The 25,813-nt window shown below is 42.0% G+C and overlaps 1 protein-coding gene across 2 annotated transcripts in view; it reads right to left on the bottom strand.

Annotated features, from left to right (window-relative positions):
• poc1b (POC1 centriolar protein B) overlaps positions 1–25,813 on the bottom strand; it is a 103,135-nt gene extending 77,322 nt beyond the window's left edge. For both annotated transcript variants that reach the window (XM_072268162.1, XM_072268163.1), the window contains exons 1-2: positions 25,677–25,813; positions 18,212–18,296 (exon numbers count right to left, since the gene is read on the bottom strand). In XM_072268162.1, the coding sequence (XP_072124263.1) occupies positions 18,212–18,296; positions 25,677–25,691 (100 nt within the window). In that variant the 5' untranslated portion in view covers positions 25,692–25,813. The remainder of the gene's footprint in view (positions 1–18,211; positions 18,297–25,676) is intronic.

Below are 25,813 nucleotides of genomic sequence, written 5' to 3'. Positions count from 1 at the left end.
GTGTGTTAGGCTGAGTTGTCGGACGCTGGGGTGGTGCAGTGGCCCCCACCCTCCGGGCAGCGACCTGATACTGATCCGCGAAGAATGCAGGAGTACAGCGGTAGCCGGAAGGCATCCAGCACACCTTTAAGAAAAAGGCCAAAATAAACAAGCTAATTAATTAGGTGCTGCCTGGCACGTAAATGTCGGCCCAGGTCAGAGGCGACGCAATCGAGAATCGCCTCTGATCTGGGCTGACAATTATGTGCCGGGCGGCACCTAATTAATTAGCTTGTTTATTTCGGCTTTTTTTTAAAAAATATGTGTTGGGTGCCTCCTGGCTACCACTGCAATTTTTGCGAATCAGTATCTGTTCACAGCCCGGGGGTTGGGGTGATGGGACAATGGGGTGTCATCTCATCGTCAATCAGTGCAGGCAGGTCATCTTCTTCTATGTTTGCCTGCCTCGATGTCGAAGGTCGAGGTTCGTCATCTGCTGTGGCTGATGTGGAAGGCTTGAAAAATGACAGTATGCTTGACTGCTAGCCTCGCACATTTTTCTACCATATAGTTCTTTGTAAGCACTCAAACCATCTTGAAAATATGCCCTAAACCGACATACCCTTTCAAAATTAAAGTCGTACTTTATCATTGCAGCGAAAATCTCACACAGTTGCTTCACGTTCAGTTCCTGGACAACTTCACTTTCGGTCCGTTCGCTACTGCATTCAGTTTCGATTGTTATCCTTTCCTTTTCCAATTGCATCAGCTCTTCGTCTATCAGTTCTTGGTCATGGGATGCCAACACCTCTTCAACATCATCTTCGTCAACTTCCACAAGTCAAACTCACTTTGTCCTTACTTCGTTCACCACAAGCGAAACGCTTAGTTATGTCCAGTTTTACGCTAAGTGTAACACCCTTACGAGCTCTTTCAGGCTTTTCCGATACCTTAGAACTCATCTTGCAAACGGCTGCTCACAGGCACGTGTTTAAGCAATGCTGGTGAGAATGCTATTCCAAATCCGGGGAAGGGGGGAGCGGCTGCTCGAGGCGTGCGCTGCCTTTTTTCGTAACAGTGAAACCACCTTCTGTTAGCAAAAACAGGTAACTAATGTAGGTCTTTTGTAACAGTGAGGTTTCGTAAAGCGAACATTCGAAAAGCGGGGGAAAACCTGTATTTGGCATGATTTGGTAGGTTATTTTTTGGGTCTGCGAATGCTCACAAATTTTCCCCATATAAATAAATGGTAATTGCTTCTTCACTTTACGACATTCCGGCTTACGAACTGTTTCATAGGAACGCTCTACCTTCGGATGGCGGGGGAAACCTGTAGCTATAACATTACTTCTCGGTCTTGAACTCAATCCCAAGGTTGATGAAGGCCAATGCACCATATGTCTTCTTAACCACACTGTCAACCTGCACAGCAGCTTTGAGTGTCCTATGGACTCAGACCCCAAGATCCCTCTGATCCTCCACACTGCCAAGAGTCTTACCATTAATACTATATTCTGCCATCATAGTTGACCTACCAAAGTGAACCACCTCACACTTACCTGGGTTGAACTCAATCTGCCAATTCTCAGCCCAGTTTTGCATCCTATCAATGTCCCACTGTAACCTCTGACAGCCCTCCGGTTGTGTGCACGTGGGTTTTAAACACCTGTAACTTCTGACAGCCCTCCACACTATCCACAACACCCCCAACCTTTGTGTCATCAGCAAATTTACTAGCCCAGCCCTCAACTTCCTCATCTAGGTCATTTATAAACATCTTGAAGAGAAGGGGTCCCAGAACAGATCCCTGAAGCACACCACTGGTCACTGACCTCCATGCAGAATATGACCCATCTACAACCACTCTTTGCCTTCTGTGGGCAAGCCAATTCTGATCCACAAAACAAGGTCCCCTTGGATCCCATGCCTCCTTACTTTCTCAATAAGCCTTGCATGGGGTACCTTATCAAGTACCTTGCTGAAGTCCATATATTTCAGGGCAAAATACAGGGAAATCCTGGAGGAAAACCTGATGCAGTTTGCAAGAGAACTGTGACTTGGGAAAAGATTTGTTTTCCAGCGAGACAATGACCCCAAGCATAAAACCAAAGCTACATAGGTTAAAAATAATAAAATTAATGTCCTGGAGTGGCCAAGTCTGAGTCCAGACCACAATCCATTTGAGAATTTGTGGCCAAACTTGAAAAGGGCTGTTCACTCATGATCCCCATGCAATCTGACAGAGCTTGAACAGTTTTGTAAAGAATAGGGAAAAATTGCAGTGTCCAGATGTGCAAAGCTGATAGAGACCTACCAACACAGACTCAAAGCTGTAATTACTGCCAAAGGTGCAACTACTTGAAGGGGTGAATACATATGCAATTACTTGGTTTTATATTTGTAATTAATTTAGATCACTCTGTAGAGATCTGTTTTCACTTTGACACGAAAAAGTCTTTTTCTGTTGATCAATGTCAAAAAAAAAGCCAAATTAAGTCCACTGTGATTCAATATTGTAAGACCATAAAACATGGAAACTTCCAAGGGGTGGTGAATACTTTTTATTGGCACTGTATGTGCCTAAGTCTTTTACATATATGCAGTATAGGACTGAAAGACTGCAAAAATTTTAGTAAAGCCAATGACTCTGCAGAAAAGATTATTTATTTTATTTTTGGTTTCTATATTTATTTAGTTTTTCTTAAATCCTATTACAGCTATTTTTCCCCGCACAGCACAGATTCACAATTAAAATACATGAAGGTAACTCATCAGAGATGCAAGGGGAGAAACCAGGAGAGGGCGGAATAATGTTATAAGATTAATTTCAGAATCAGAATTGATATTGGCATTTGCTGTGAGTTATGATGTCTATATGTATCTCTCTCTTATACATACACACACACACATATATATATATAAAAACCTGGGTGATAGGGGTAGGTAATGTTGGCTGCCGTCTTTTTGAGGCATCACTCCTTGAAGACATCCTGGATACAGCAGAGGCACTCTAGTGCCCATGATGGAACTGACCAAATTTACAACTCTCTGCAGCTTACTTTGATCCTGTGCAGTCACTCTCCCATACCTGACAGTGATGCTGCCAGTTAGAATACTCTCCATGGTACAGTTGTAGAAATTTGCAAGTGTCTTTGGTGACATACCAAATTTCCTCAAACTCCTAATGAAATATAACCACTGTCATGCCCTCTTTGCAGCTGTTGGGACAAGGATAGATCCTCAGATATAATCGACACCCAAGAACATGATATTGCTTACTCTTTCCACTTCTAATCCCTTCATGAAGACTGGTGTGTGTTCCCTTGTCTTACTCTTCCGAATTCCACAATCAGTTCTTTGGTCTTACTGATGTTGAGTGCAAGATTGTTGCTGCGACACTACTCAACTAGCTGATATATCTCAGTCCTGTATGCTCTCACAGCACCATCTGAAAGTCTGCCAACAATAGTTGTATCGTCAGCAAATTTATAGATGGCATTTGAGCTGTGCTTAGCCACACAGTCATGGGTGTAGGGAGATAAAAGAAGCTGGCTAGCCGCATATCCCCAAAGTGCACCATGTTGGTCGTCAAGAAGGTGAAGATGTTATTTCCAATCCTTATGGACTGGAGGCTTCTGGTTAGGAAGTCACGGATCCAGTTGCAGAAGGTGGTACAGAAACCTAGGTTCTGGAGCTTTTCAATCAAAACTAGGAATAATTGTGTTAAAAGCTGAGCTGTAGCCAATAAACTACATCCTGACATAGGTATTTGTATGGTCCACGTGACCCAAGGCCACATGAAGAGCCACTGAGATCGTATCTGCCGTAGACTTATTGTGGTGATAGGCAAATTGCAGAGGGTCCAGGTCCTTGCTGAGACTGGAATTAATTCTAGCCATAACCAACCTCTCAAAGCATTCATCACCGTAGATGTGTGTGCAACTAGACGATTGTTGTTAAGGCAGCTTACCCTGCTCTTGGGCACTGGTATAATTGTTGCCCCTTTAGAGCAGTTGGGAACTTCCAATTGCAGCAATGAGAGATTGAAAATGTCTTCTAACACACCTGCCAGTTGGTTGGCACAGGTTTTCAGAGCCCTACCAGGTATTCCATCTGGGCCTGTCGTCTTGCAAAGGTTCATCCTCTTGAAAGACGATCTGACATTGGCCTCCGAGATGGAGATCACAGGGTCACCAGGTGCTGCAGAGATTCTCATAGCTATAGTTTTATTCTCCCTTTCAAAGTGTGCATAAAGGGCACTGAGCTCATTTGGGAGTGAAGCATCACTGCCATTCATGATGTTAGATTTCACTTTGTAGGAAATATTGGCTTGCAAATTCTGCCAGAGTTGACATGCATCCAATTCTGCCTCCAACTTTGTTTGGAATTGTTCCCTTGCTTTTGAGGTAGCCCTCCTGCAAGTTGTACCTGGTTCTCTTGTAAAGACCTGGGTCGCCATATTTGAATACTAAGGTTCTAGCCCTCAGCAGACTATGAACCTCCTGGTTCATCCACAGCTTTTGATTTGGGTATGTACAGTATGTTGTCGTATGCACACTCTCATCCACACAGGTTTTAATGAAGTCAGTGACATCTGTGGCATACTCTTTCTGACTCAAAGATGTATCCCTGAATATAGTCCAGTCCATCATTTTAAAGCAGTCCAGCAAGTGCTCCTGTGCCTCCCTTGTCCATATCTTCTTGGTCCTCACTACCGGTGTTGCAGTCTTCATTTTCTGCCTATACTTAGGTTGTAGAATTACAGCCAGGTGATCAGACTTTCCAAACTGTGGGTGCGGAATAGCACGGTAAGTGCTCTTGATAAGTGTTCTAGTATGTTGGTTCCTCTGGTACAATACGTTATCCTGTGCATACAATACTGTTGCATTTTTTTTTGATTTCAAATTATTCATTTATTCTGGCTTTACAAGTCATTTGGGAAATTGACTTTTGCATGATATATGTCTCTGATTTAAGAGGTCAAATTAGGAACTGATTCTTAAACATGTGGATATGCAATATTTCTTGATTGTTCCTGAGTGATATTATTTACAATTCATTTATTTCAAATTGACATTACACAGTGTACAGGTTGTGAACCTCTTATCTGAAATTCTAAAATCTGAAACTCTCTGAAATCTGCAATATTTTTGATGCTGACATGATGTCACAAATGGAAAATTCTTTTTTTAATTTTTAATTTTTATTTCGATAAGGAATTCACAAGTATCATGAACTTTTTTCACATGTATAACCTTTTCCATTTCTTTATATATGTATAAAACTATAATTATTTATACAATCCTAAGTAAACATTAAGATGATATAAAAAGAAATTAAGACACTTAAGTAGATAATTATGTACAGTTGAAATTCTACTCTATTAGGCTAAATAATGATATTAGTTGTTAAGAAAGATAGTAATAATAGTGGATTAATAATAATTTCCATATATCTCTTCTTGACCATTTCTTCTGGTCCAAAATGTTGTATGTAAGCCTATGTAACTACCATTGTAGGTGTTTATATCCTAACTTGTTCATGTTTACTATTGCATTTTCGATGATGCAAAAAAAAAAGGCCCAAGTAAAAGAAAATGACAGGAAAAGTAAAAAAGTAAATGGCGTGAAAAAAAACAACACACTGGCATCTCTAATTTAATTTTATGGATGAGTGAAGTATTTCTGCAGTGTTTAGTTTAATAAATCAAAATATCAAAAATATTTTAAGGTAATTCAAGTTCTATCAGTTAATTCTTAAGAAGAGTTAGCTTTTGCATTTATTATACTAACTGCTGGAAATTTGACGATCCCCAAAAAGATATGGTGTTCACTTGACAAGTACTGATTATTTTCCTTGCCCCTGTTCTGTAAAACAGCCAGAGGTCTGATTAATCACTTGATAATACTGTGGAATGCATCTAGAGACCTGGTAGGGGCTGAGAAGAGCAAGAAAGGGGCATGAGAAGGCCTTAGCGAGTAGGGTAAAGGAAAACCCCAAGGCATTCTTCAATTATGTGAAGAAAAAAAGGATGACAGGAGTGAAGGTAGGACTGATTAGAGATAAAGGTGGAAAGATGTGCCTGGAGGCTGTGGAAGTGAGCGAGGTCCTCAATGCATACTTCTCTTCGGTATTCACCAATGAGAGGGAACTTGATGATGGTGAGGACAATATGAGTGAGGTTGATGTTCTGGAGCATGTTGATATTAAGGCAGAGGAGATGTTGGAGTTGTTAAAATACATTAGGACGGATAAGTCCCTGGGACCTGACGGAATATTCCCCAGGCTGTTCTACGAGGTGAGGGAAGAGATTGCTGAGCCTCTGGCTAGGATCTTTATGCCCTCGTTGTCCACGGGAATGGTACCGGAGGATTGGAGGGAGGCGAATGTTGTCCCCTTGTTCAAAAAAGGTAGTAGGGATAGTCCGGGTAATTATAGACCAGTGAGTCTTACGTCTGTGGTGGGAAAGCTGTTGGAAAAGATTCTTAGAGATAGGATCTCTGGGCATTTAGAGAATCATGGTCTGATCAGGGGCAGTCAGCATGGTTTTGTGAAGGGCAGATCGTGTCTAACAAGCCTGATAGAGTTCTTTGAGAAGGTGACCAGGCGGGTGAGGGTAGTGCAGTGGATGTGATCTATATGGATTTTAGTAAGGCATTTGACAAGGTTCCACATGGTAGGCTTATTCAGAAAGTCAGAAGGCATGGGATCCAGGGAAGTTTGGCCAGGTGGATTCAGAATTGGCTTGCCTGCTGAAGGCAGAGGGTCATGGTGGAGGGGGTACATTCAGATTGGAGGATTGTGACTAGTGGTGTCCCACAAGGATCTGTTCTGGGACCTCTACTTTTCGTGATTTTTATTAACGACCTGGATGTGGGGGTAGAAGTCTGGGTTGGCAAGTTTGCAGACGACACAAAGGTTGATGGTGTTGTAGATAGTGTAGAGGATTGTCAGAGATTGCAGAGAGACATTGATAGGATGCAGAAGTGGGCTGAGAAGCGGCAGATGGAGTTCAACCCGGAGAAGTGTGAGGTGGTACACTTTGGAAGGACAAACTCCAAGGCAGAGTACAAAGTAAATGGCAGGATACTTGGTAGTGTGGAGGAGCAGAGAGATCTGGGGGTAAATGTCCACAGATCCCTGAAAGTTGCCTCACAGGTGGATAGGGTAGTTAAGAAAGCTTATGGGGTGTTAGCTTTCATAAGTCGAGAAATAGAGTTTAAGACTCGTGATGTAATGATGCAGCTCTATAAAACTCTGGTTAGGCCACACTTGGAGTACTGTGTCCAGTTCTGGTCGCCTCACTATAGGAAGGATGTGGAAGCATTGGAAAGGGTACAGAGGAGATTTACCAGGATGCTGCCTGCTTTAGAGAGTATGCATTATGATCAGAGATTAAGGGAGCTAGAGCTTTACTCTTTGGAGAGAAGGAGGATGAGAGGAGACATGATAGAGGTGTACAAGATGATAAGAGGAATAGATAGAGTGGATAGCCAGCGCCTCTTCCCCAGGGCACCACTGCTCAATACAAGAGGACATGGCTTTAAGGAATGGGAAGTTCAAGGGGGATATTAGAGCAAAATTTTTTTACTCAGAGTGGTTGGTGCGTGGAATGCACTGCCTGAGTCAGTGGTGGAGGCAGATACACTAGTGAAGTTTAAGAGACTACTAGACAGGTATATGGAGGAACTTAAGGTGGGGGCCTTATATGGGAGGCAGGGTTTGAGGGTCAGCACAACACTGTGGGCCGAAGGGCCTGTACTGTGCTGTACTATTCTATGTTCTATGTAGTCTGGATTTAAAACTGGCTAGACCATAGACAACCAACAGCAGCGGTGTTGGGGTGCTATTCTGTGTGTGGAGGGGGGCAGGGTGTGTGTGTGTGTGTGTGTGTGTGTGTGTGTGTGTGTGTGTGTTTTGAAAATGCAGGTGGCTGAATAGTAAGTTGGCAGATAACACAAAAGATGGTAAAGTTTGGGTAGTGCAGAACGCTGTCAAAGGATACAGCAGGATATAGAACAGTTGGAAATATGAGCAAAGAAATGGCTGATGAAGTTTAATCCAGTCAAGTGTGAGGTGTTGAACTTGGGGAGGTAAATGTAAGAGGAAAGTATACAGTAAGTGTAAGAACTTTAGGAGTACTGATGTACAGAAGGATCTTGGGGTGCAAGTCCACATCTCCCTGAAAGTGGCAATAAAGAAGGACTATGGCATATGTGTCTTCATTGGTCAGGGTGTTGAGTGCAAATGTTGGGAAGACACGTCGCAGCTGTAAAAATAAACCTTTGGTTTGTACTATTACGTGCAATTCCGTTTGCTGTATTATATGACAGATGTGCAGGCTTTGCAGGGGATGTGGAAGAGGTTCATTGGGATGTTGACTCTATTAAAAAGTACGAGCTGTAAAGAGAGATGAGACAAGTTTGCATTCTTTATTCTGAATGTTGAATCCTGAGGGGTAGATAGTCAGAGTCTTTTTCTCAGTATAAGAGGACACAGCTTTAAGGAGAGGGGAAAACGTTTAAAAGAGGTTTACATGGAAAGGGGAGGTCAGGGGTGGTGTTGGAGGTCAAGGGAGGTGTTGGAATTAGAGATAGCAACTTTTAAGAAGCATTTAACTTTTAAGGGCCTGTTCCACGCTGTATCTCTAAATAAAATAAATCAATTTTAGACATATAAAACAGGCAGGGAATTAAGGGACAGGCTGATGTACTGCATACATTGACATCATGGAGACACAGACACTGTAGGCCAACGGGCCTGTCCCTTTGCTGTACTACAATTATGTTGTAATATGATTTTTGCAAATGATAGCATCCAGCAGGAATTAACATCAGAAACAATAAGCATAGAAAGAACAAATGAAACAGCACAACTGTAATACAATTTACACAAAAAAGTAAATAACCCCATTCATACAACTGTTGATTGGAGAAAGAGAAGTTAGCTTACACACTGCACAGGTTAGAATCTACATTTGGTTCCCTTATATTTGTTCTGATGTTTTCCTTTCACAATAATTGCAATGTTCTGTTTGTATCCTTGAATTTGCTTATCAGTCTCAAAACTGGGCAAGCATTTTGAAGCCTTTTGCTCCAAAGAGTAAGTAGAAATAGAAAAAGAAATAAGGTTTTTCAGAAAGAACCAGACTAAGAGAGTCCAAACAAATATAAGTATTCATATATAAATACCTTTGGTGATTTGCCGCTGTATTTGACCATGAGTGAATCTAATGCTGTGGCAATAAAGTACTAGTTAAAAAGACAGAAATGTGTTTGAGTTATTTCTGAATAGAAGATGGTCAACAAAGATAAAAGAAAGACAGGAGGAGTAATGGCAGTATTAATTAAGCAGAATAACATAATGCTGGAAATAATAGAATTTAAATCTGGGAATTGATTTGCATTGCAAAATGCTGCATTCTGGTAGGGGAATAATAGAAACAATATAAACTTGGAATACACAATTCTTTCTGGCCTTGCACACTTTTTAGATGTGGAAATATAGTGTGTATGCAGTTACCTCTAAGAAGGTGTAAGCAAATTGCTGTAGTTAGTTTCTCAGTGAAAATATTCCCACAATGCAGGAGTGAAGGAATTCTAGGATTTAGAGCTAGTAACAATGAAGGAATCATAACATACTTCCAAGTTGGGAGGGTGTGTAATTGAAACTCCCAGGACAAGCCTACCCAGTGTTAAAGCAGCTCTTGTAGTCTTATATAGCAGCTGAGTGTATGTGTGTGCCAATAGATAACAGTTAAAAATTGGAATAGATTAAACTCTACAACACTACCTCCACCAAGCTGCAGGCTGACCAATAGGTGGAGCAGTTCTCCCAAGAATTATTAAAGAAGAGTTAGTTGGGTTAAGAACCAATCAAACCAAGCAAGAATCAAGACATCTATTATTATTGTTTGGCCACAGCTGCAGTATTACATTCAACTTCGGTTAATGAAGGACAAAACTTAGAAATCTGATTCCATTGATGAAGGATTTCAGCTATGTTTAGTTTGCAGATACTGTTATTCTCTTTGGAACAAAAAAGGTTGAGAGAAGATTTGATAGTGGTTTTCAAGATTATGATATAGTTAAAGCAGAGAGAAATTATTTCTGCTAAGTGATGGCTCAAGCATCAAGAAATACAAGTTTGAAGCGATGGGCAAAAGACGTACGAGTCTTTAAAATAAACTTTTTATTAAATGTAGTATGGACATGATATGCAACTTGTTGCTTGCTGGTTTGATGCAAAGGCAATCAGTGAATTGGACAGCCGCATAACAGAAATCAATTCCAGGGCTAAGGGCCAAAGACGGTGGACTGAATAAGTTATTTTTAAAGTAGCAGGCATAGACTCAAGGAGCAAATAATCCCCTTATTCTGTGCTGTAAAGGGTCTATACTTCAGTGATTGTTCACAACTGATGAGCCAGGCCATTACAGGAGGGATGAAGAAATTCAATCACATGATGGACTGCCTTGGACAATAGCAATAAGAACGTCAGGCTGCTGTTTATTGATTACAGCTCAGAGTTCAACACCATCATACCCTCAGTATGAATCAACGCTCCAAAACCTGGGCCTCTGTACCCCACTCTGCAAATGGATTCTTGATTTTCTCATTGGATCAAAAATAACATCTCCTCCTCACTGACAATCAACACTGGCGCATCTCAAGGATGTGTGCTAAACACACTGTTCTACTCTCTGTGGTTAAGAAGGCATATGTGGTTAAGGCGGCATACGGTGCACTGGCCTTCATCAATCGAGAAATTGAATTTAGGAGCTGAGAGGTAATGTTGCAGCTATATAGGACCCTGGTCAGACCCCACCTGGAGTACTGTGCTCAGCTCCGGTTGCCTCACTACAGGAAGGATGTGGAAACCATAGACAGGATGCAGAGGAGGTTGAGTGAACTCGGCCTTTTCTCTTTGGAGCGACGGAGGATGAGAGGTGACCTGATAGAGGTGTATAAGATGATGAGAGGCATTGATCGTGTGGAAAGTCAGAGGCTTTTTCCCAGGGCTGAAATGGCTGCCACAACAGGGCACAGGTTTAAGGTGCTTGGGAGTAGGTACAGAGGAGATGTCAGGGGTTAAGTTTTCTTTTACGCAGAGAGTGGTGAGTGTGTGGAATGGGCTGCTGGCAAAGGTGGCGGAGGCAGTCTTTTAAGAGACTTTTGGATAGGTACATGGAGCTTAGAAAAATAGAGGGCTATGGGTAACCCTAGTAATTTCTAAGGTAGGGACATGTTCAGCACAGCTTTGTGGGCCGAAGGGCCTGTATTGCGCTGTAGGTTTTCTATGTTTCTCTCTACACCTATGATCATGTGGCTAGGCATAGCTCATATGCCATCTATAAATTTGCTGATGACACAACTATAGTTATCTGAAACTCTACCAACAAAAGGAGTGAGATAGATCAACTGGTTGAGTAGTATCATAACAATAACCTCGTACTTAACATCAGCAAGACCAAGGGATCGATTGTGGACTTCAGGAAGGGAAAGTCGAGGGAACACACACCAGTCCTCATCAAGGGATTAGAAGTGAAAAGGATGAGCAGTTTCAAGTTTCTGGGTGTCAACATCACTGAAGATCTAACCTGACCCAACATTTTGATGCTGTTGCAAAGAAGGTAAAACAGAGGCTATATTCATTAGGAGTTTGAGGAGATTTGGTATGTCACCAAAGACTCTTGCAAATTTCTAAAGATGTACTGTGGAAAGCATTCCAACTGATTGCGTCACCATCTGGTATGGAGGAGACCCTGCAGAGGATCAGAAAAAGCTGCAGAAAGTTCTAAACTTAGCCAGCTCCATCATGGGCACTAGCCTCTTCAGCATATAGAATATCTTCAAAAGGTGATGCCTCAAGAAAAAAAAAAGCAGCAGTATTAAAGACCCTCATCACCCAGGACATGCCTTCTTCTCATCGCTGCCATCAAGGTGGCGGTACAGGAGCCTGAAGCCATACACTCAACAATTCAGGAACAACTTTTTCCCCACCACCATCAGATTCCTGAACAGACAATGAATCCATGCACACTACCTCACTATTTTTTGTTCTCTTTTTGCACCAATTATTGTAATTTATAGTTTTTTTAATATGTATTGTACTGTACTGTTGCTACAAAACAAGCACCTTTCACTACATATGCCAATCATATTAAACTTGACTCTGACCTAGGACATCTGCTGGTCAACCTACTCAGGGTGTTTCTGTACCATTACCCAGAGTTCCTTTGGTCTGCCTTTCCACTGGATCCACTATTTACATATCTATAATCTTTTCTCCAGCAGTACTGCCATAATTGCTGTTACATCCCAAAATTCCATTCTTTTCATCACTTACCTCTGTTGAAAACGTGCTGATATACTGTGTTAGTGCCAACACTATCAGCTCTAATCCTCATCCCCTTTTGCTTTTAAATGTTGTCATTATTTTCAACTGCCTATCCAAAATTAAGAATACTTTCAACATTATGTTCAAGAAAACTGACCCCATCTGTGGCTCAGATGACCGTGACTGTCGTGCCCTTTGTGCTCAGCACTCCAGATTTACAAACGGCAATTTACTTACTCTACAAATCAATTGATTTTCTCTTATCCAGTTCATTACCAGTCACTTTATCTTGACAGCATTAGCCACTTTAAAAAAAACTACAATAAATCGATCAGACCTAAACTTCCTTTCCAATATTTAAACTGGTCACTAACACCATTTCTGATTCAGAACCTGATTTATTTATCACATGTATACTCAGGCTACGTCCACACTACGCGTTTTTCAAAATATCTCTGTCCACACCAAAACAGATATTTGGGCCAATCTACTCCTACCGGGCATACGCAGACACATCTACAGAAAACAAGCAAACAGGAAATGGTATAATATTTACGTTTCCACGGCGGCGTTGTGCTATTTCCATACAATAACACTAGAGTACCAACAACAGCGAAAGAAAGTTTTCAACAATGTCTTCGAGGAATACAAAGAAAATTTCCACTGGAAAAATCAGACCGGACTTCTCCGTTTAGACAGACAATGAGGTCGAGCTGTTTCTGCGAGTTACAAACGACTACAAAGTCAGCAAAGCAGTGGAGATGTTTAATTCCAAACAAACTTTTAACGTAGACAATAAAGTAAACGCTAATGTTGAAAGTCATGGACAGGGTGGATGTGGCAAAGTTGTTTCCCATGATGGGGGAGTCTAGTACAAGAGGGCATGACTTAAGGATTGAAGGGCGCCCATTCAGAACAGAAATGCGAAGAAATTTTTTTAGTCAGAGGGTGGTGAATCTATGGAATTTGTTGCCACGGGCAGCAGTGGAGGCCAAGTCATTGGGTGTATTTAAGGCAGAAATTGATAGGTATCTGAGTAGCCAGGGCATCAAAGGTTATGGTGAGAAGGCGGGGGAGTGGGACTAAATGGGAGAATGGCTCAGCTCATGATAAAATGGCGGAGCAGACTTGAAGGGCCGAATGGCTGACTTCTGCTCCTTTGTCTTATGGTCTTAACAACACACACATGAAGCCATCCTCTACCCAAGATCAACAAGCGAGTGGAATCTTCTGCCGCCAGACCTGCATAGTATTTCTGACATTAATATTTTTAAAGATAGATTTTTTAAATCAAATCAATTTAGGGGATCTAGTCAAAAAAGCTCACTTTACAACTTAACTTTCACGCCGTTCACACTGACTGCACATTATAACAGCGGTGGTCAGTCAGCGACAGTGCTGGCTTGGAGACCCCGGGGTACAGGAGATCGAGGGTATGACCACCACAGACTGGGAGACCGGAGGGTACGGGCAGAAGAAGAGGATGCAAACAGAGAAACCGAGGGGACCAGCTTGAAAGCCACCTCCAGTTTAAATTCAATGCGGAATCTTTTGGAGGATCAAGAACCAAGAACAGCCGTCTGGCAGTGCTTGCGCAGTCCCAAGCAGAGGCAGAAAAAGCATTGTTGTTGTGGTGTTGTCATGACAACGTTTTAAAATCTCTCCGTTTACCCCAAACACAGAGTGTTTTCGAAAATCTCCATTTTTGGGGGATGAAAACGCCGGTTCAGTGTGGATGGAGGGTCAAAACGAAGAGAAAAAGCTTCGTTTTCAAAATTATCTGGCGTAGTGTGGACGTAGCCTCAGTGACCACTTCATTAGGTACCCCTGCTTGTTAATGCAAATATCTAATCAACCAATCATATGTATGCAACTCAATGCATAAAATCATGCATAGTCAAGAGGCTCCGTTGTTGTTCAGACCAAATATCAACATGGGGAAGAAATGTGATCAAAGTGACTTTGACCATGGAATGATTATTAGTGCCAGACAGAGTGGTTTAACTATCTCAGATACCGTTGATCTCCTGGGATTTTTGTGCACAACAGTTTCTAGAGTTTACAGAGAATGGTGTGGAAAACAATTCAATAGCATCCAATGAGCAGCAATACTGTGGGCAAAAGTGCCTTGTTAATTAGAAACGTCAAAGAAGAATGGCCAGACTGGCATAAACTGCCAGGAAGGGGACAGTAACTCAAATAACCATGTGTTACAAAAGCAGCATGCAGACAGCATCTCTAAACTCACAATATGTTGAACTTTAAAGTAGGTGAGCTACAACAGCAGACCAGGATCCACTCCTGTAAAGTGGCTAGTGAAAGTACATCACAACATATAGTGAAATGCATCATTTGTGTTAACAACCAACACTCCCAAAGCAATGTTCCCTCTTGAAATGACCAGTGTGTGCAAAAATCTTGCGCTGTGCAACATTTTTGCTCAGTGATAACATACATGCGCATTGAATTTTTAAGTGGAAGTAAACTAGAAACTATTCTAAGGATAATTCAGCTTCACTGTCACAAGGATCACTACAGAACATCTCTCCTACCAAATACAATAAGCATATACAAGTTTCTCTGTGTGTGACAAGAGAACACACATGGTAGTACACTAGTCTGTTTTATTATTTCGTATATTATTGCACAGTATTGCACATTGGTAAATTATTGTATATATTATTCTGTACTTTAGTATTAGTTATTATTACATTTATTATTAAATATGTTTTTAAATGTTGCTGCTGTAATAAAATAATTTCCCATTTGGGATCAATAAATTACTTATTTTTATAAACTACCAAGTCCAGTTTGTTGATCATTGTTTAAAATAAATAAAATAACTGTCAATAAGAACTTTGATTGCCTCTGGGTTTGATAATTTTCAATCTCATTCATCTGCAATTTTACAAAACATATGTTGCAGGCCTGTAGCGGGTAATGAAAGATTTTCTCACCAGAGTTTATGACTACTATCCATGTGATTTGCTTGCTAAATGACACTTTGAAAAGTCAAAGTTTCCAAATATCACTACACTTTTTCCCACTTTAAATTCTCTGACAACTTTTGCATCGTGACAATACACTCAGGTAACACCCGTTTCTGTATTGTAAAAAAAAATTTCTCGTAGCTGCACATCATTGAGCTCATGAGCTATCAGTGTAGCAGTTGTTACTGTTTTATTAAGCCATTCCACTTCAACTGAACTAGCAGTTCTTTTGCGCTTTACACCCCCCTTTGTTTCTTTGGAATTTGACACAGGGAATCAATAATTTCTTCAAGAAAAACAGTATAAATAAGCCACTTTTAAATCTGCAGACCCCACATTGTCAACATCATCCGCATCACGAACCGGAAAAGGAAATATGACTTTGTACAAGCATGAAATATACTTAACGTGCCAACGAGGTAGAGGGTGACAACCTTTTGTGTGCAGTTTAAATTCCTTTATGCGCTTGTAGCAAAAGATCTGTGTGCACGTGCATACTCGCACACCTTAGAGAGAACATTGCCCCCAAGTATGTGCTGGGGGCAAACTGCAAGTGTTGCCACTCATTCCAACACCAACATAGCATACCCACAATTTTCAGGAGAACAAAATAAGACTCTTTCCCATTTATCCTCTCACACACACAGCTAGGCTCCAACCCCAGGACTGGCCACTTCCACCCTCCAGTCTCTGGCCCAGACTCATAGACTTGACATTTGGCCCCTTACCTTTGCATTATCTCATTTTCTATCTCCTGAGGCAGTTCTGATCTTCTGTGTCTTTCCCTCCTCTACACTGTCAGGCAACTAATTCTTTTTTCTATCTTGCTCATGTCATTTGCAATGATTCCTCTCAGAATTTTTGCTCATTACCGCATAATCTTTTTCTTTGAACCAAGTTTCAAGGCACGCTGCAATGACTACACTGCTCAGCAACCAATGTTTGAAGCAGTTTTGGAAGCAGTGGGTGCTACAAATATATTGTCCAGTCAAAAAATAAAATAAAAAATGTCATGGAAACAGAAAAGGAAAATGACTTTAAAACTCAGTGATTCCTCACTGTTAGCAAACCGGATACGGTCCTCCGGTTGATATCAATTTAAATATAGCCTTGCTGTTCACTGTTATCCACTATTCTATTTGCAATATTATTTAAAAAAAATTTAATCCAAAATAATATGCATCATTTACTCCTTCATGAAAAAACTATTAAATTTTTACTTATCACTTATGTAATTTTGCTTTACTGACCACAATTCAGCGCTGGCTAAATAAATAATCACAATTATATGTATGTAGTTATTTATTTAGAGATACAGTATGGAACAGGCCCTTCCAGCCCAATCAGCCATACCACCCAGCAAGTCAGGTCACTTGTCTGAGTGTTACTGGTACCATGTAACCTAATACTACTTGTCACACGGTCGGCTGGTTGGTGACTAAACCAGCTGCCCCACCAGGCTTGACTGGTGAGGAGGGTGGCTAGACACCCTGCAGGACGAAAAACAAGACTTGTCAAAGGGCGGATGAACCCTCTCGTACAACAGCCATCTAGCAAACACGTGCCATAAAGCTTGGTCTGGCCATTCGCTGCAACAGAACTTGCCCCAGCTGTCTTGGACCCCACCATGTCGCTGGATCCGGGAGGGGATGTCGAGAGGGTGGGTCTGGACCTGTGCAACCCCCTACTCACCTAAAATCCACTCACACAAACGCTGTTCCTTTCTGAGGAGTGGGGTACCACCCCACTAACTGAATGAAAGGAACTATCATCCTATGGGATGGAGGGATGGGGGGGGGGAGGGGAGGGGGGGAGATCACCCAGCAACTCACCTATTTAACACTAGCCTAATCACAGGACAATTTACAATCTCCGCTTTAAATATAACAAGTGTCTTGGCCTCCAGAGCCTTCTGTGGCACTGAGTTCCAGAGTAACCAACCGCTGGCTAAAGAAATTCCCCCTCATTTCTGTTCTGAACAGATATCCTATTCTGCGACTATGCCCCTGGTCCTAGACTCCCCCACTATAGGAAATTCAGTCCCCCACAGGTACCGAATTTATGGTAGGAGCTGGAAGCTATTCGGATAATTCAGGGCCAAAGGGGATCAAGAATAGGCATATTAGAGTACTATTATAATACGTATGACAACTAAGAGCTCATGTTTTTGAAAAGTACTGATTAAATAAGGAAGAAGTACAGACCACAGACACAACTCTGTGTGCTACAAAAGACAGATCTAAAAGATTAGTTTTATTTGTCACATATATATTGAAACATACAGTGCAATGCCTCACTTATGTCAAATTAAATCAGTGAAGATTGTGCTGGGCAGTCTACAAGTCGCCAGGCTTCTAGTGCCAACATAGCATGCCCACTACTGAATCTGAACTAGATGTCCTTGGAACATGCGAGGAAACTGGAGCACCCAGAGGAACCCAAGTGGTCATGGGAGAGAACGTACAAATTCCTTACAGGCAGTGGCGGGAATTGATCAGTGATTGCTAAGAGCAGCAAGTTCAGGATACGCACTGGCTTCATTCATATAGCAACGCTACCTCAAAATGTTTTTAACATAGTAGAACATAACAAATAATAAGTAAATTATAAAAAATTTGACACTCAGAGACTATATTAGAGAAGAAAGCTTGAAGCTTGGTCAAACAAGTTTTTCTTACTAGAAGAAACTAATGATTTTGTTTTTCCAATTATGAAGGCATTACAAATAACGTACATAAGCCATGAAGATTATCATTCACAGAATGCACAACATTTGGATGCAGGAAAGGTATGGATGTGAAATAAAGGAGACAATAAATTGTAATACTGCCAGTGACACATGCACTATGTTCTAAAATGCTATCCGTGCTTAAATGGCAATGAAAATATAGCTAAATACTCACCAAGCTGCTTGTTGTTTGGGTTAAAATCAACACTTGTGACCACATCTTTATGACCTTTAAAGCTGTGTTCTAAGGTTGGATCCTCCTAGGATATTAAAATACAAATAACATTGCCTTAGTCTGTTAATAAATATCATGCTTACCCTAACAGTAAGTTGGATAATTATTGTACCCAATATATAATGAAATATAAGGAAATAAGACTCAGTACAAAGCAAAACAGATAACAAAGGGAAAAGACAATTCGGTACATAGCATGTGTGCATGGAGGAGAACACCACCAGTCAGGAACCTATAAAGTACTTCCAAGTGAGGCAGAGGTTTACCTATATCTCTTCCAACCTTGTCTACTTCATTCAGTGCTCACTATGTGGCCTCCCCTTCCTTGGTGAAACCAACTGTAGACTAGGCCACCATTTTGCAGAAGACCTGTGCTCTGCCCTTGATGACCACAATGGGTTTCTGGTTGCATATGACTTTAACTCTTTCTTCCCACTCCCACACTGACCTGGCTTCTGCATTGTTTTGGAAAGGCGAAACAGTAATTGGAAGAACATCTCATATTGGAGGGGAGAAGAAGATGGCGACGCAAAATGATATCATATTTGTTAAGTAGGGGCCATGCACAATCCTGATTTGATGGAGACAGACATGAGAAGCACGGAAGAACATCTGGAGAAACTTCTGAAAAGCCTGCTTCGCTGCTGCTGCTGCTACTGTGCGATCGAGAATCTCCGGAGGGGAAGGCTCCAAATCCCCGGCTTTGCCTATTGCCTGTTGCTAGGGTCGGGGTTGAAGCACTTGGCAGAGATGGTGCTCGGTGTCAGAGGGCTGGTCGGAGGCTCGAAGTTTTCAGACGGACTCAAGAGTCGGCCGTGGTTGGGTGCTTCCAGGGTGCTGCATCAGCAAGTTTGCGGTGCTAGAGGTTCATGACAGGGAGTTTTTTTTTCTTCCTTCTACCATCTGCGTGAGATGATGGGACTTTCGAGAGACTTTAAGACTTTTTTTTTTACCGTGCCCATGGTCTGTTCTTTATCAAATTATGGTATTGCTTTGCACTGTTGTAACTATATGTTATAATTATGTGGTTTTTGTCAGTTTTTCAGTCTTGATCTGTCTTGTGTTTCTGTGATATTATTCTGAAGGAACATTGTATCATTTCTTAATGCATGCATTACTAAATGATAATAAAAGAGGGCTGCGTGTCCTCATAATCTAATCTAATATTCCACTTAAGTAGCTTGCAATGCCTGAACATTGAATTTTCCAGTTTCAAGTAATCCACACCCCCACTGCTCTCTTCCTACATACACTCACCATTCTTCCTATCCATTCCTCCATCTGGCTCCATGGCTGCTTTTATCTCACCTTCCTTTGTTCTACTACTTCCTGAAGCTGGATGACCGATATGACAAGCAAATCATCAGGGCAGTGTTTTAGGCCCAATGCGCTTCAGTTTCTTCAAAGATTTCTTTCCACAAGATCAGAAGAGCAAATGTTTACTAATACTTGCACAATGTTGAATTCCATTCACAAGTCCTCAATACGGGAGCAAGACCAAACCAGTATTCAGGCATACACTCAGTGGCCACTTTATTAGGAAGAGGTAGAGGTTGTCTGCTGCTGCTGTAACCCATCCACTTCAGGTTCGACATTTTCTGTATTCAGAGATGCTTTTCTGCACACCACTGTTGTAACACTTGGTTATTTGAATTACTGTCACCTTCCTGTCAGCTTGAAGCAGTCTGGCCATTCTCCTCCGAACCCTCTCAAAAACAAAGTAACTTCACCCACAGAACTGCCGCTCACTGGATGTTTTTTTTTTGTTTTCTCATCATTCTCTGTAAACCCTAGAGACTGCTGGGCTTGAAGACCCCAAGAGATCAGCTGTTTCTGAGATAGTTAAACCATCCTGTCTGGTACCAACAATCACTCCACGGTCAAAGTCACTTAGATTACATTTCTTCCCCATTCTGATATTTGGTCTGAAGAACAACTGAACCTCTTGACCGTGTCTGCATGCTTTTGCACACTGAGTTGCTGCCACATGATTGGCTGATTAGATATTTGCATTAACGAGGTGTACAGGTGTACCTAATAAAGTGTATGTTTATAAGTGACAAGTAGTACTTAGTAACACACTCAAGTTGCTGGAGGAACTCAGCACGCCAGGTAGCATCTACGGAAAAGAGCACAGTCGATGTTTTGGGCCAAAACCCTTCAGCAGGACTGGAGAGAAAAAAAAATATGAGGAGTCAAAGTTTGGGGTGGGGGAGGGAGGAGGGGAGGAACAAACATAAGGTGATAGGTGAAACTAGGAGGGGGAGGGGTGAAGTAAAGAGCTGGGAAAATGATTGGTAAAAGAGATACAGGGCTGTAGAAGGGGGAATCTAATAGCAGAGAACAAAAGGCCATGGAAGAAAGTAAAAGGGGGAGGAGCACCAGAGGGAGGCAATGGGTAGACAAGGAGAAGAGGTGAAAGAGGGAAAAGGGGATAGGGAAATAGACATAGACCCTGCACCGATGACCCCTTCTCCTGTCTTCAACCCTCCCTCTTTTCCTGGACACCCCACTCTGGATCTTTCATTGCCTTCTGCTGATGAGACATCAACTATCTCAACTTCACCACCCCTCTCTCCAATTCCAACCTCACTCCTTCCAAATGCACTGCTCTCCACATCAATTCTAACCTCATCATCAAACCTAACTGAGGTGCTCTAGTGGTTTGGCAGACTGACCTCTACTTTGCTGAGGGCCAGTGACAATTATCAGACACCTCCTCAAATAGATCCCACTAAGGAGCATCAGGCCATTGTCTTCCACGCCATCGCCAACTTTATTAACTCTGGGGATTTTCCATTCACTGCCACCAACCTCAGTTCCTGCACCCCACACCTCCCACCCAAGATCCACAAATCTGCCTGTCCTGGTAGACTCATCGTTTCAGATTGTTCCTGCCCTACTGAAATCACGTCTGTATACCTCAACTATTTTATCTCTCCCCCCCCACCCAGGTTCAGTCACTTCCTACACTTCTGTGACACTTCACACACTCTTGAACTTTTCAATGATTTTAAGTTCCCTGGCCCCAAGCATCTTATTTTCACCATGGATACCTAGTCCCTATATACCTCCACCACTCACCAGGAAGTCCAGCGGGCTCTCACCACCACATCTTTCCCTCACCTCCACTCTCTGCAGGGATTGCTCCCTACATGACTCCCTTGTCCAGATATCCCTCCCCACTGATCTCCTGGCACTTATCCTTGCAAGTGGAACAAGTGCTCTACCTGCCCCTACACCTCCTTCCTCACTACCATTCAGCACCCCAATCAGTCCTTCCAGGTGAGGTGATACTTCAACTGTGAATCTGTTGGGGTCATCTATTGTATCTGGTGCCTCTTTTATAGCGGTGTGACCCAATGTGGATTAGGAGACCGCTTTGCTGAACACCTACATTCTGTCTAGCAGAAAAAGTGGGATCTCCCCAGTGGCCACCCTTTTTAATTCAACTAACCATTCCCATTCCAACATGTCCATCCATAGTCTCCTCTACTGTCATGATGAGGCCACACTCAGGTTGAAGGAGTAACACCTTATATTCTGTCAGGGTAGACTTTAGCCAGATGGCATGAACATCAATTTCTCGAACTTCCGGTATTACCCCCACTCCATTCCCCATTCCCTTTTCCCTCCCTCTCTCACCTTCTTTTTGCCTGCCATCGCCTTTCTCTGGTGTTCCACCCTCCTTTTCTTTCTTCCATGGGGTTCTGTCTTCTCCTATTAGACTCCCCCTTCTCTAGCCCTGTATTTCTTTCACCAATCAACTTCCCAGCTCTTTTCTTCATCCCTCTCTGTCCTATCACCTTGTGTTTCTTCTTCCCCTCCCTTCTAACTTTTTTTTTCCTCCAGTCATGACCCAAAACGTCGACTGTACTCACATTCAATAACCAGCTGCTGTGAACAAATTTAACTACCTTTGACATGCAGTGCCATTACTGTTACCAAGCACCAACCATCAACAAATCCGATCCCTATTTGCACACAAACTGAGGGAAAAAAATAACCACTTCTCTTTCCACAAATGCTGGCTGAGATACTGCATTTCCGAATTATACATTCCTTGCCCTCCTTATCAACACTTTAGCCTAGGCACATGTCACATGACTTCTCTAATGGGATGTAAAAATATATTTCATGTTGTATTTTACATGGCCTTTCCTGTCATTTACTAAGAAGTTCCTTTAACAGCTGGATACCTAATGGCAATAATACTAGCTTTCTGAATGCAGTAGGTCAGATTAATGATCGGGAATAATAAAGTAACATCTTAAAACAACAGATGGGAAATTAAACAACTTAACATATTAAAAAAACTCAGTGACTGTTATGCTAAGACTGGAGTATTAAATGTAGTCCAGTTCACCTCATTATAGGTAGAATGAGAGGCAAATCAGAATCTTTTCCAGGGTATAAGTATTAAATTTCAGGGTCCATGATTTTAAGGTGGGGGTGGGGGTAAGTTTAAAGGTGAAGCAAGGGGAATTTTTTTTAAAATGCAGAGAATGATAGATGCCTAGACTGGGTTACCAGGGGAAGCCAGCAGTTTGGAGTTGCTTAGTCATAGTCATACTTTATTGATCCCGGGGGAAATTGGTTTTCGTTACAGTTGCACCATAAATAATAAATAGTAATAAAACCATAAGTAGTTAAATAGTAATATGTAAATTATGCCAGGAAATAAGTCCAGGACCAGCCTATTGGTTCAGGGTGTCTGACCCTCCAAGGGAGGAGTTGTAAAGTTTGATGGCCACAGGCAGGAATGACTTCCTATGACGCTCAGTGTTGCATCTTGGTGGAATGAGTCTCTGACTGAATGTACCCCTGTGCCCAACCAGTACATTATGTAGTGGATGGGAGACATTGTCCAAGATGGCATACAACTTGGACAGCATCCTCTTTTCAGACACCACTGCCAGAGAGTCCAGTTCCATCCCCACAACATCACTGGCCTTACGAATGAGTTTGCTGATTCTGTTGGTGTCTGCTACCCTCAGCCTGCTGCCCCAGCACACAACAGCAAACATGATAGCACTGGCCACCACAGACTCGTAGAACATCTTCAGCATCGTCCGGCAGATGTTAAAGGACCTCAGTCTCCTCAGGAAATAGAGACGGCTCTGACTCTTCTTGTAGAGAAGAGGCTTTTAGAATGACACACGAATATAAAGGAACTGAGGCTTATGCATGATACACAGGAACAGGATATTTATTACAAATCTTGCAGCAAGATTGGCATAACATCATGGGCTGAACAGACTGGCACTGAACAGGCCATTCAATGTTCTGTGTCTTGACGTTTTTCATGCTATGGGAAAATCTATTTGGAAAGACCACTATTTGGTTTTAAAAACCCACCTGCACACAACTGGAGGGCTGTCAGAGGTTACAGTGGGACATTGATAGGATGCAAAACTGGGCTGAGAAGTGGCAGATGAAGTTCAACCCAGATAAGTGCGAGGTGCTTCATTTTGATAGGTCAAATATGATGACTGAATATAGTATTAATGGTAAGACTCTTGGCAGTGTGGAGGATCAGAGGGATCTTGAGGTCCAAGTCCATAGGACACTCAACCACACTGTCAACCTGTGCAGCAGCTTTAAGAAGGCATATGGTGCATTAGCCTTCATCAATCGTGGGTAGAGTTTAAGAGCCATGAGGTAATGTTGCAGCTATATAGGACCCTGGTCAGACCCCACTTGGAGTACTGTGCTCATTTCTGGTTGCCTCACTACAGGAAGGATGTGGAAACTATAGAAAGGGTGCAGAGGAGACTTACAAGGATGTTGTCTGGATTGGGGAGCATGCTTTATGAGAGTAGGTTGAGTGAACTTGGCCTTTTTTCCTTGGAGTGACGGAGGATGAGAGGTGATCTGAAAGAGGTGTACAAGATGATGGGAGGCATTGATCGTGTGGATACTCAGAGGCTTTTTTCTAGGGTTGAAATGGCTAGCAGGAGAGGGCACAATTTTAAGGTGCTTGGAAGTAGGTACAGAGGAGATATCAGGGTTAAGTTTTGTTTTGTTTGTTTATTTTTAAAAAACGCAGAGAGTGGTGAATGCGTGGAATGGGCGGCCGGCGACGGTGATGGAGGTGAATACGATAGGGTCTTTTAAGAGACTCCTGAACAGGTATATGGAGCTCAGAAAAACAGAGGGCTATGGGTAACCTTAGGTAATTTCTCAGGTAAGGACATGTTTGGCATAGCTTTGTGAGCCAATGGGCCTGTACTGTGCTGTAGGTTTTCTACGTATCTATGTTTCTAACTCCAGACCAATAGCAACTTGGATGCCTCAAACTTGGAAGATTTTTAAAAAGACCTCATAAACCATTTAAGGAGGTTTAGAATCAACAAATATTGTCCGTTCCAGAAGTCAAATCTCAAAAAAGAATAAATACTTGAAATCTGAGATTTATTTAATCTGATAATTTAATCATAAACTAAATAGTTGAATTTTATAGGCCAGGCTTGATGGATCAGATGCTTTTATTTCTGCTGCTTTTGTACACCCAAAATGAACTCCACTAATACAGATTTCTAATGCCCACTATCCCTGGCATCTGTCTGGAAGTGACCTCAGGGTGTTTCAATTGCAGGACAGGATTAATATACTGTACTGATTCAATGGCATGTTTGAATAGGTATGTGACCAAAACATTAACTGTTTCTCTTTTCATTGAAAATTCCCAGCACTTTCTTTTCCTATTCAATTTGGATTTTTAAAACTCTACTTAGTAGCATAACCATGCAAAAATCTGGCTGAAGATCATTCAGGTTTATTGTCATTCAACTATACGCATATATACCACCAAATGAAACAACACTTCTTTGAACCAAGATGCACAACACAGTACAAATAACTCAAACACAAAACACATAAGATAATATTACCACTAGTAAATTAACAAATAATAAGGTGCATTTGCAGCACTAATTTAAAAGTAAACAGTATAACGCTACCGGCCCTTAATTCGTGATGAGACCTGGGTGGTGATCGGGAGTTCAGTAGTCTTACAACCTGGGGGAAGAGGCTGTTTAAGAGCTCTTGTCCTAAATCTATGGTGTCTCCTGGGTCAAAGAGATTGTAGGCCGGATGGGAGGGATCATTGACAATACTCAGGGAATGTCGTTCGAGGATGGATATCTGGCAATTTTCTTCAGTCGTAAACCAAATCTAAAGGCTTACCAAAACTTTCTGTTAATCATGCAGAGATCTGGGATACGTTGTCAGTAAGCACATTGGAGATTTCAGAAAGTAACTTGAAAGCGCTCAGGTGGTTAAACAGCCAGAAGCTGAAGGAAAGACAACCAATGCAGCCAGCCAACTTCGATGGACGGAGTGGCCTCACTTACGCTGCCAGAAGACACCAACCAAGCAATTTTTCCATTTGAATTCTCCTTACCAGGGCAGAGGCCATGTCATTCAAAACGCGCGGGTAATAAATCCTCTGCCTGCCTCGAACTCGCGGTATCAGGCGTCAGCCAGCCGCTCTTCTTCACCTCTTCCAGCAAACACCTTCCATCTTGGTGAGGACTTCCA

The sequence above is a fragment of the Mobula birostris genome, chromosome 9 (genome assembly GCF_030028105.1).
Source record: "Mobula birostris isolate sMobBir1 chromosome 9, sMobBir1.hap1, whole genome shotgun sequence".
NCBI classification, from domain to species: domain Eukaryota; kingdom Metazoa; phylum Chordata; class Chondrichthyes; order Myliobatiformes; family Myliobatidae; genus Mobula; species Mobula birostris.
The sequence above is the reverse complement of the archived record's forward strand: the minus strand, read 5'-3'. Positions and strand labels throughout refer to the sequence as shown.